At 47.3% G+C, this 11,377-nt stretch overlaps 1 protein-coding gene across 1 annotated transcript in view; it reads right to left on the bottom strand.

Annotated features, from left to right (window-relative positions):
- ARMC9 (armadillo repeat containing 9) overlaps window positions 1-11,377 on the bottom strand; it is a 1,183,007-nt gene that overhangs the window by 1,156,419 nt on the left and 15,211 nt on the right. The window contains exon 7 of the mRNA XM_042457396.1: window positions 10,305-10,462. Within this exon, the coding sequence (XP_042313330.1) occupies window positions 10,305-10,462 (158 nt within the window). The remainder of the gene's footprint in view (window positions 1-10,304; window positions 10,463-11,377) is intronic.

Here is an 11,377-nt window from a genome sequence, read left to right as displayed (position 1 = left end):
GGTAACTGTTACATGGATTTGTAATTGGTTGACCGGCCGAACCCAAAGGGTGTTCAACAATGGCTCCTTTTCATCCTGGAGGGAAGTGACCAGTGGGGTCCCACAGGGCTCTGTCCTGGACCCAGGGCTATTCAACAACTTTATCAATGACTTGGATGACAGAATTGGGAGCATACTTATCTAATTTGCAGATGACACCAAATTAGGAGGAATAGCTAATACTCCAGAGGACAGGATCAAAATTCAAAATGACCTTAATAGATTAGAAAGCTGGGCCAAAGCTAACAAAATGAAATTCAACACAGAGAAATGTAAGGTACTGCACTTAGGGTGGAAAAAATGAAATGCACAGATATAGGATGGGGGACACCTGGCTGAACGAAACTACGTGTGAAAGGGATCTAGGAGTCCAAGTAGACCACAAATTGAACATGAATCAACAGTGTGATGCGGCAGCTAAAAAGGCCAATGCAATTTTAGGCTGCATCAATAAAAGTATAGGCCCCATACAGACAGGCCAAAATAAAGCTGCTTCAGGTCACTTTGGAGGTATGCTGTTTAAAGGATGCATGCATCCTAAGAGTCTGGAAGCTGTGCCAAAGCTGCGTTCTAGTCCTCTTAAGATGCATGTGTCATTTAATCAGCATACCTCCAAAGTGACCTGAAGCAGATTTATTTTGGCCTGTCTGTATGGGGCCATAGTGTCTAGATCAAGGGAAGTCATAGTCCTACTGTATTCTGCTCTGATCAGGCCCCACCTGGAATATTGTGTCCAGTTCTGGGCCCCACAATTCAAGAAGGACATTGAGAAACTGGAGCGTGTCCAAAGGAGGGCGACTAAAATGGACAGGTTGCTCACCTGTAACTGTGTTTCTTCGAGTGGTCATCTGCAAATTCACACAAATGGGTTATTCTACGCCTGCGCAGCAAAGCTCGGAAACTTCTAGAATCTCTGGGCAGAATGCAATGTAACATTTCTGCAACTTTTTGGCGGTAACTCCGCCCATCCCTATATAAGGCCCCTAGCGGTCCGCCCTTCTTCAGTTCCGAACTATCTGCAAACAGTGCGACGGTAACGTAGCAAGGCAATGAGCAGGACACTGAGGGGAAGGATGGGCGGATTTGTGTGAATTCCCAGATGACCACTCGAAGAAACACAGTTACAGGTGAGCAACCTGTCCTTCTTCTTCGTGGTCTCTGCGAATCACACAAATGGGTTAGACTGGCAAGCTTAAGTCAAAGGAGGAGGGAGTGTTCATGTGCAAACTCAAACAAATTTTATTAACAGATAATAAACAATTAACCTTAAACAGCAGCAGTGTCAATTGTGTTCAGTGCAACCCTGAAAGTAACACTGCCCTCCCAAAGGCTGCTCCCTGCCTATCTCTGGCATCCAGCCTATAATGTCTGATAAATGTTAAAGGCTGGGACCAGGTAGCAGCCCTGCAGACATCCTCCAAAGGAATGCCCATTAGAAAGGCAGAGGATGCTGCTACCGCCCTAGTTGCATGGGCCCGAACCCGCTCAGGTACAGGTGTGCCTGCCAACTCATAGCATAAATGGATGGTACTTGTTACCCATTTAGAGAACCTCTGAGATGAAACAGGCAACCCCTTTTTGGCCTGTGAATAGCACACAAAGAGTCTATTGGATAGCCTCGAGCCCGAGGTCCTATCGAGGTAGAAAGCCAGGGCTCTCCTGACATCTAAAGAATGAATTCGGCGCTCTTCGTCAGAGTTCGGGTTCGGGGCCAGGGTAGGGAGAACAATATCCTGATTCAAATGAAATGCTGACACCACCTTAGGCAGGAAAGTGATGTCAGTCCGGAGCACTACCTTGTCTTTGTGGAAACGTAGAAAGGGCTGGTCGGCCCGTAGGGCACATAGTTCACCGGCCCGATGGGCTGAGGTAATGGCTACCAAAAAGGCCATTTTCCATGTCAACAGTCTGAGGTCTGTGGTAGCCATCGGCTCAAACAGCTTAGAAGTTAGTTTTGAGAGTACCAAGTCCAGGCTCCAAGTCGGAGCAGAGGAAAGACAAGGTGGATACAAATTGTTAAAGCCCCTGAGAAACCTCTTCACTAAGGGGTTCCGAAACAAGGAGGGTTTGTCACCAAACGAGTAATGGGAGGAAATGGCCGACAAATAGCCCTTAATGGAATTGAGGGATAGCCCAGAATCAACCAAACTCTTAAGGAAGCCCAGAACTATCGAGATAGACACCTGAACTGGTACAATGCCTCTGTCCCTAAGAAAGGTCACAAATTTGTCCCACTTGTAACCATAGGCCTTACGAGCAGAGGGCTTTTGAGCTGCTATAATAATATCCCTAATGCCTGTTGGGAGGGATGTCAAGACCGGATCCTCCATGCTACCAATGGGAGAAAGTCCATATCGGGATGGAGAATCATTCCGTTCTGGATGGAAAGAAGATCGGGCCGGTGCTCGATCCGGAGAAATGTGTTCTCGGACAGACGCAGCAGTGGGGTGAACCAAGACTGTCTCGGCCACCATGGAGTGACCAGGATCACATCGGCATGGTCTGTCATAATCTTTGACAGGACCCTGGTCAGTAACGGGAAGGGAGGGAAAGCGTACAGCAGACCTTGTGTCCAATGGAGTTGGAAAGCGTCTCCTCTTGAGCCCGGTCCCTTCACTCGAGAGCAAAATTCCCGAGTGTGGGAGTTCTGGGGGGAGGCGAAGAGGTCCAGTGTCAGCGAACCCCAACGGCGAAATAGGCTGTCGACCACTTCCGGATGGAGCCTCCATTCGTGACAAGTTGTCGGGGACCGGCTGAGCTGGTCTGCTTGGTCGTTCTGATCTCCCGGCAAATGGATGCACTGCAGACAGATGCTGTGGGCGATGTACCAATCCCAGACGCGGAGCGTGATCTCTAGAAGAGTCCTTGACTTTGTACCCCCTTGTTTGTTGAGGTAATACATTGTAGTAGTGTTGTCTGTGAAGAGAAGCACCACTTTGTCAGCAAAGAGGGTGCAGAAGGCCTTGAGGGACTTTTCTACTGCCAGCATTTCCAATGCATTGATGTGAAGAGCGGCCTCCGACGGGGACCATTTGTCCTTGATGGAAAGGCCTTGAACATGGGCGCCCCAACCCTGGAGAGATGCGTCCGCAGTCAGGGTGATGTCCGGTTGCGGAGGAGCAAATGGCATGCCGACGCAGACGTTCTCGGGCTGGAGCCACCACCGGAGCGACTTCTGAACCTTTCTCGGGATGGTAAGGATCTTTCGTGGTGAATCCAGTACGGGGTCGAAAACAGACAGGTACCACGATTGGAAAGGTCTGAAGCGGAGTCTGGCCCACGGGGTAACGAAGGTTGTAGAGGCCAAGTGACCCATGGCGACCTGTACTGCATGGGCCCGGACCTTCCGTCGAGAGAGACAGTCCCGTAGCACAGACACCAGTGACTCGAACCTCGTCCTTGGGAGAACGGCTTTGGCCGTCTCCGAATCCAAGGTCGTTCCGATGAAGTCCAGTCTTTTTGATGGAGAGAGGTGGGATTTCTCCACGTTGACTTGAAGTCCCAAGGCATTCAGAAGAGATAGGGAGAACTGTACGTCCTGACTCAGTGATGTGCGGGACGATGCAGTGAACAGCCAATCGTCCAAGTAGGGGAAGACCGTTATTCCTCTTTGGCGAAGATAGGCCACCACCGGGGCCATGCACTTTGTGAAGACTCTTGGTGCTGAAGACAGGCCAAATGGGAGGACTTTGTACTGGAAGATCTCAGTCCCAACGGCGAAGGCGAGGAACCGGCGGTGATTTTCTCTGATGGAAATATGAAAATAAGCGTCCTTCAAATCTAAAGTGGCGAACCAGGCGTCTTTCTGCAATAACGGTAAAATAGAAGCAAGGGTTAGCATCCTGAAGCGTCTGTAAACAATGTAAGCATTCAGATGGCGCAAGTCCAGGATAGGTCTAAGTCCAAAGTCCCTCTTGGGGATTGTAAAATATCTAGAGAAAAAACAATACCGTGCTCTAGCAGGGTCCACGGGCTCGATGGCCCTTTTGTCTAAGAGGGAACGCACTTCGTCGAGAAGGGTGTCCGAGGGTAAGGTGGAATTAAAGGCTCCGGTGGGAGGGAGCTCTAAAAACTCAAGGGCATAACCCCGTCGGACAGTGTCTGAGACCCAAGAGTCTGAAGTTATCGAGGCCCAGGTGTTAAAGAAGGGCCTCAACCTATCAGTGAAATGAGCGGCGAAGTGCGCTGGGGTTTTTCAGAACCTGCGCTTGCCTTTGGTATCCTTCTTTTTGTAGCCCTGTTGATATCTAGGCTGAGACGACTGACGGTGGTCGCCTTGGGGCAGAGGAGATTGGGAAGGTCGAACCTGAGGGGGTCTATCCTGAGATTGGTAATGGCGGTCGTGTTGCTGAAACCGCTGTTGTCCCTGTGGGTACCATGGACGCTGGCTACCGTATCTCATCCTTGGTGACTTGGACGAGGAAGACATCCCGTGTTTTCGCACCGCGGTTTTCATGTGGTAGCGGAAACTCAGTTTTTCATCAGTCTCTTTATTAAATAAGCCCGAGTTATCAAAGGGCATGTCTTCTATTGCGGATCTCGCTTGTGGAGTGAGGTCCGAAGAGCGCAACCATGCGTGGCGCCTGAGGGCTATAGAGCCAGACAGGATTTTTGAGGCACAGTCGGTTGAATGCCTAGCGGAAATAATCTGTTTGCCGCCAACCAGATGGACCTCGTTCTGTAGGGCCGTCATAATCCGTTTCTTATCATCAGGGAGCTCACTGATGGTCAAGTCAATCTTTTCCATTAACAGTTGTACGTATGCCCCCATACATGCTGTATAGTTGGCGATCTTGATGCCAAGCGCAGCTGAGGCATAGAATTTCTTTGCCAGCCCATCAATTTTCTTGCCTTCCTTATCCATCGGAGAGGAGGCCTGACGGGGAGTGAAAGCTGTCTGTGAACCCTCTACAATAGCTGAGTTGGGCTTCGGGTGGTTGAAGAGCCACGAGGGTCCAGATGGTGTTACCCTGTACAGGTTCTCGATCTTCCTGGAAGTGGAAGAGATGGTTGCCGGGGTGTCCCAGGATCGCTTGGCAATCTTGTCCAGAGAAGGCAGAAATGCCAGTGAAGGAGGTGCCGGGGCACAGCCATGGATTCGTCTCTCCACCGGATCGAGGGCATCATCCTCTGGATGGGAGACCTCCAGTTTCAAAGCGTCAGCCATCCGGATGATCCTGTCGGAGAAGGACCTGACGTCATCCGATGGAGATGGAGCGTCTGGAACCCCAAAGGTGTAGGGCTGGTCGTCTGCAGGGAAGGGCGACGGCGAACGTGAACGAGACGGTGATCTAGAGGCTGACCTACTCCGAGGTCTGCTGGCTGGTGAGAGGTCTCTAACCGGAGAATGATGGGGCATCAACAAGACATCCGACTTGGGGAAGACGGCCTGGCGACTAGGAGAACGGGCCTTGGATCTCGTCGGGCCCGGGAAACGTTTACGGAGATGGGTAGCATCCACAGGTAGGAAGTATTGTTTGGTGTGATGATCATACACCAAGTCAGGATAAGTGTCCATTAGGTCAGAATCTGGTAGGTCGCGCTCCTGGAATCCTTGATCCAGAGCTTCATCTGCCTCTGTACCGAGGGCGGCTCTGTCCCGACGTGAGGGAGAGTGCAGCCTACGCGGAGCCCTGGAGGGAGATCGAGAAGGTGGTCTGGGCCTGGGCCTGCGAGGCGAGGCCTGTGGATCGGAATCTGGGATCTCGCCCTCCGATTCAGAGCTGTGGTCAATCGTAACGATTTGGAGGTCCTCGTCAGGGATGGAGAGATGAGGAGCGATGACAACTCTGGGCTCCAAGGGTGGTGGAACAGAGCTCGGGATGGACGTGGGAGTCGGGGTGGCCGTGGTTCCACGGTCCGGTGGGGGCACTGACACTGTACTCGGCAGCCCCTTCCTACGAGACTTCGAGACGGGAGAAGCCGATCTAGCCCGTCTGGAGGGCTCCCCATCCCTTGACGACTTCTGTTTGTCCCCATGCTTCCTCTTAGAGGGCTTGGTCTTGTCCCCCTTATTGGCTTGAGGAGCAGAGGAGGCCGATTGGGAGGCCGGGTCCTCAGAAACAGAGGTCGTTGGTTGGAAGACCTTTTCATAAAGGGAGGCTTTCAATTTTTGGTCCCTGTTCTTGAGGGCCTGGGACGTCATGGCCTTGCAATGGATGCAGGCACCTGGAATATGGGTCTCGCCCAAGCAAAGGACACACTTGTCCTGGCCATCCGACATGGGGATTTTGACCCCACATTTCGAGCACCTCTTAAAGGAGGCCATAGAGGCCGAGAGGGAGGCCGTAGCCGAAACGCCAAGTCCGAAGGACAATTCCGTATGGAGGTCTTTACCGGTCCATAGGTCGTAGTCCGAACGGGGGAAAAATACGTTTAGAATGGTCAACGAAAGGCTATAGGTCAAAGTCCAGAGATTCAATCCAAGTGATAGCCGATGCTAGCAAAGTTCCTCGAGCTGCTTAGTGCGGCGGAATGAAGGAACTGAAGAAGGGCGGACCGCTAGGGGCCTTATATAGGGATGGGCAGAGTTACCGCCAAAAAGTTGCAGAAATGTTACATTGCATTCTGCCCAGAGATTCTAGAAGTTTCCGAGCTTTGCTGCGCAGGCGCAGAATAACCCATTTGTGTGATTCGCAGAGACCACGAAGAAGAAGGTGAAGGGTCTGGAAACCAAGCCCTATGAGGAACGACTTAGGAAGCTGGGGATGTTTAGCCTGGAGAAAAGAAGGTTAAGAGGTGATATGATATCCCTGTTTAAATATTTGAAGGGATGTCATATTGAGGATGGAGCAAGCTTGCTTTCTGCTGCTCCAGAGACTAGGACCTGGAACAATGGATGCAAGCTACAGAAAGAGATTCCCGCTCAACATTAGGAGGAACTTCCTGACAGTCAGGGCTGTTCGACAGTGGAACAAACTCCCTCGGAGTGTAATGGAGTCTCCTTCTTTGAAGGTCTTTAAACAGAGGCTGGATGGCCATATGTTGGGGATTCTTTGATTGAGAGTTCCTGCATGGCAAAATGGGGTTGGACTGGATCAGGGCCCTTGCAGTCTGTTCCAACTTTACGATTCTATGATTCTAAAGAACCCATGGTCGTTGCCTTCAGTTTGTAGAACCTGAACTGGGCAGGTGATAACCACATGTCTTGAAGGTTTCTCATTCAAAGAGTTACCATACTCAAAGTCAACCTGATGGAAAATTACAATTATAAACATCAATTCTGATGTTTGATTCAACCCATATACTGGACTCTGAAATCCAATGTATTTCTGTTTAGGGGCACTTAAATGATGGATTTTGCATACAATAATTCAAGAAGGGATCCTATCTAGGGCCGAGATAGCATCTTCTCCTTTCTGGAGAAATTTGGATAAAGGTACAGTGGTACCCCGGGATACGAATGCGCCGGGTTACGAATTTTTCGGGATACGAAAAAATCCCATAGGGATTTATTGCTTCGGCTTACGAAGGTTTCTTCGGGTTACGAAAAAACCGCGGCGCTATTTTCCGCCACCGGAGGGCAGCAGAGAGCTATTTTTCCATTAGCGCCTATGGGAATTCGGCTTACGAAGGTATTTCGGGTTACGAAATTAACAGCGGAACGAATTAATTTCGTAACCCGGGGTACCACTGTAATTTCTCTCATCACATATCCTGATTTCTGCAGATGCCTGAGCTATCTCTTCTGAAGTGGTGTATTTCTGTCAGTTCAAGCTCTCTGTCAGTAGCACTGCATGATTGTGATTCCAGTCTCTTCTGTGAGAACTGACATGTGAGGTGTCTTTCCTGGGGGAGTGAGAAAGACTTTTTTCTGATCCTGTCCAGCACCAGAATGCTAACATTGTATAAAATCCAAGATCACAAAATGCAGTCTCATGGGATTGTGCTTCATTTTCCAAACTCCTATCAATTTAGAGATTCAACTAAATAGTGCCACCAGCTGGTAGAATCTAGGAAAAGAAAACCCACGATTAACAATTAACAGACTCGCCACACAGTTTAGGAGCGCACTATATAAGACACCAGACAGACAGAACTGGGTTGCCAGGGTGGAGTTAACCCTCTGTGCCATTTCCACTGACACAGACCTCTCCACATTACCCAGGCAACAAAAACACATTATTGTTTATTCAGCTTCAGGGCAAGCCATAGCTTTGGGGCAATTTAGATTAGGAATGGAGCATATGATGCAGCGTCTGTCCCCTTTGTGCCAGCTGAGTGATCACATGGGGAGCCATGCCCCATTTGCTTTGGGGGTGGGGAGTAAAACAACCACTGTACCTTGTATAGCCTGGAGACAGGCAGGATCTCAGCAAGGGCATGTTGCTGGTTTGGTTGGAAGGAGAGCCCATGTGTCATAGCAGTTTGAGTATTGGACTAGAACTTTAGGAGACCAGGGTTCAAATCTCATCTCAGCCATGGAAACCCACTGGGTGACCTTGGCCAAGTCATAGCCTCAGAGGAAGGCAATGGCAAACCCTCTGCACAAATCTTGCTGATAAAACCCCATAATAGGGCATTTCAGTCACCATAAACCAGGAACAACAACAAGGGATTGGGAAGGGCAGAGGGACATTTCCAGGTGAAGGAATGTTGCATGACAGGGCACTGAACCATTTCAACAGCAGTCAGTTTTCCACAAAATTCCTTCCAAGACTCCTTTCCCCACCTGCGCTGATTTCCACTTTGAGATCCTCAGAGAACAATCAGAAATAGGGATCAGGTGGGACATGAAGGAGCAGATTTATAGTTGCCAAAAGGCTCATGCAGTTCCAGCTCCTATCCATTTGTATTTTATTTCTATTATTTGTCACAAGATCAACTTTGACTTATATCAAACTTATGAATGAGAGGCCTCCAAGAGCCTCCAGTCATCAATAGCCCTGCTTAGCTATTGCAAACTCAGGGCCATGGTTTCCTTGCTTGAACCAATCCATTAACAGTCTTCCTGTATTTGTCCTTTGTTCTGCTCAGCTACATTGCTAAATTATAAGCATACTGAGAACCCTATTTTTCACCTATAACATTTCATTCTGCCACACAGCATATGCCAAAGTCATGGAAGAAGCAGTAATTCCTTCGGCCTCCAAAATCAATATGTTAACACAATCCTATATGCTTAATTACTGTATACAGTAACTGAACAATAATGAATTCAAAGACATAGCCATGTTAGTCAGGCAAATCAATATGCAAAAGGGATCTTGTATCAACTTTGAGACTAACTGAAAGAGAAAAGCTGGCAGCATGAACTTTTGTAGGCTTGAGCCCACTTCCTTAGATGCATGATATGAAGCAGAGAGTCCAGAAAAAGACCTATATAAGCTAAATAAGAGGCCCCTCCCTCCTCAACTGTCATCTTGGCCTCAGAGGGAGCGATCAGGCAGACCCAGCAACATCAGGGACTGCCTGAAGGACGAGACTTCTCCCTCCTTTAACTGTATTTTGTATTGTATTACGATTTTACTGTACACCGCTATGATCATCGCGGAATAGCGGTCTATAAATAAAACTTATTATTATTATTATTATTATTATTATTATTATTATTATTAAATGAACAATAACGAGATCAGGTTGGATTTAAGTCTCCCTCTGCCCCACCTTAGATTTTACTAAACCCATATTTATTCTTTTCCTATAATAAAATTAATATGGTTGCACTTTTGTTTTAAAATATAGTTGTCACATAACAGATTTGTATTTGGAGTTTTTTCTAATGCAAGATTAAAAATACAGAGTTTTGTTAGACCTCAAATATAAATTTATTGTATACTTTCCAAGGCAAAAGTTCAGTAAGTATGCAAAATGAATTATGACATACAAATGGAAATAAATACTGGGGGGGACAGGGAAGAAGGCCTTTCTTCTAGCTGTTCCCAGGCTGCAGAACCTGTCTTCCATGGGAAGCTCACCTGGCTCCCTCTCTGCCCTCCTTTCACTACTATGAAAAGACTCACTTATTTAAACGCACATTTCAGGATTAACTGATTATGCAGAAAGTGGTATGGGGTGTGTACTCTATTTACGTCTTTAGTGTTGTTTTTAAATGATTTTATATTTTTTCAAAATTAACAGTGTTTTCATATAATAGCTCATTTAATTGTGTCTTTACTTTAATTGCGTTTTCAACTCTATCTTGTTCTAGCCTTGTTGTAAGCCACCTTGACCCCTCAAGTCAGGGGGAAAGGCGGGCTATAAAATAAATAAATAAAATATCCCAACAGCCACATCTAGCTGCTCCCAAATCCTGACTTATTTACCATTTTGCCATTAACTGTAGCCTCAAGGGAATCCACTAGTTCAGCAGTGACCCCAATCAGGTTGTGATAGTCTGCCTGGATTTTGTTGAATCGCTTGAGGTAAGTCATAGTTTTGCGTTCAGACTCCACCAGTTGCTGATGAAGCTCTTGCAGCATTTCTGCAGGAGAGAGGAAAGGAAAATTATCAGTTCCACTGGGATATGAAAGACTGACTCAGTTTTTCATTCTCTATTTGACTCCAGCTATCACCGTCTTGTTTTTTTTCCTTCTGAAATGCAAGTCAGGATAGAAGAATAGTATTTCTTTGGCTAGTAAGAAAGGATCACGCTATATGCCTCTTCTTTGACTAGTGATCCAGTATGGTGATGAAAAAGCACAAGAGAGGCACTTACTCAATTTTGCAGCACCTAGTATAGATGTCAGACAATACTACCAGCCACATAAGACACAAGGCCAAGAGAGGGAGAATGTACTCTGTCACCCTCTTTAGGTTGAAACAAAACATGGCGAGTGGACAGAAAATGTCTGCCTCTAAAACAGAACTTGACAATTTAATGGTCTTGCTAGAACATTCTGTCTCAAAGCCCAGAAAACAACACTCAGAACTCTTAAGATGGTACTTATAAACAGAGCTGAGTATTTACTGGGGAACATTTCAAACAAAACAAAACAAAAATCACAGGTATCAACTTTTATCACAAAACATTAAAACAGAACTGGTGCTTGCAATTCCCAGATGGCATCCCTTTATGGAGTGACACCTTTAAAGCCCTCCAACATGACATGATAGTTTTTAAACTGTCTACTAGAAGTCTTATGTACTTCCAGAAATCTACATCCCATCATTAAAGAAACCTGTGACTGTCTGTCCTGGTATACAGATACCCACTAGTACGATCTTTCAGTGGGGGGGGGGGGGAGACACTGTGGGGTGCTTTAAGGCACATAAATGTATAAATAACTTGATTAGTGGAAACTTAATCAGAGTCTTCTGTTCAGATGAACAAATTCTCTGCTTTGATTAAAGTTTAAGTAAAGCCAGTTCACCCTGTTTACAGCAGCAGCCAGCAGTG

The sequence above is a fragment of the Sceloporus undulatus genome, chromosome 3, assembly GCF_019175285.1.
Source record: "Sceloporus undulatus isolate JIND9_A2432 ecotype Alabama chromosome 3, SceUnd_v1.1, whole genome shotgun sequence".
Lineage (NCBI taxonomy): Eukaryota > Metazoa > Chordata > Lepidosauria > Squamata > Phrynosomatidae > Sceloporus > Sceloporus undulatus.
This window is presented reverse-complemented; position numbering and strand designations above follow the sequence as displayed.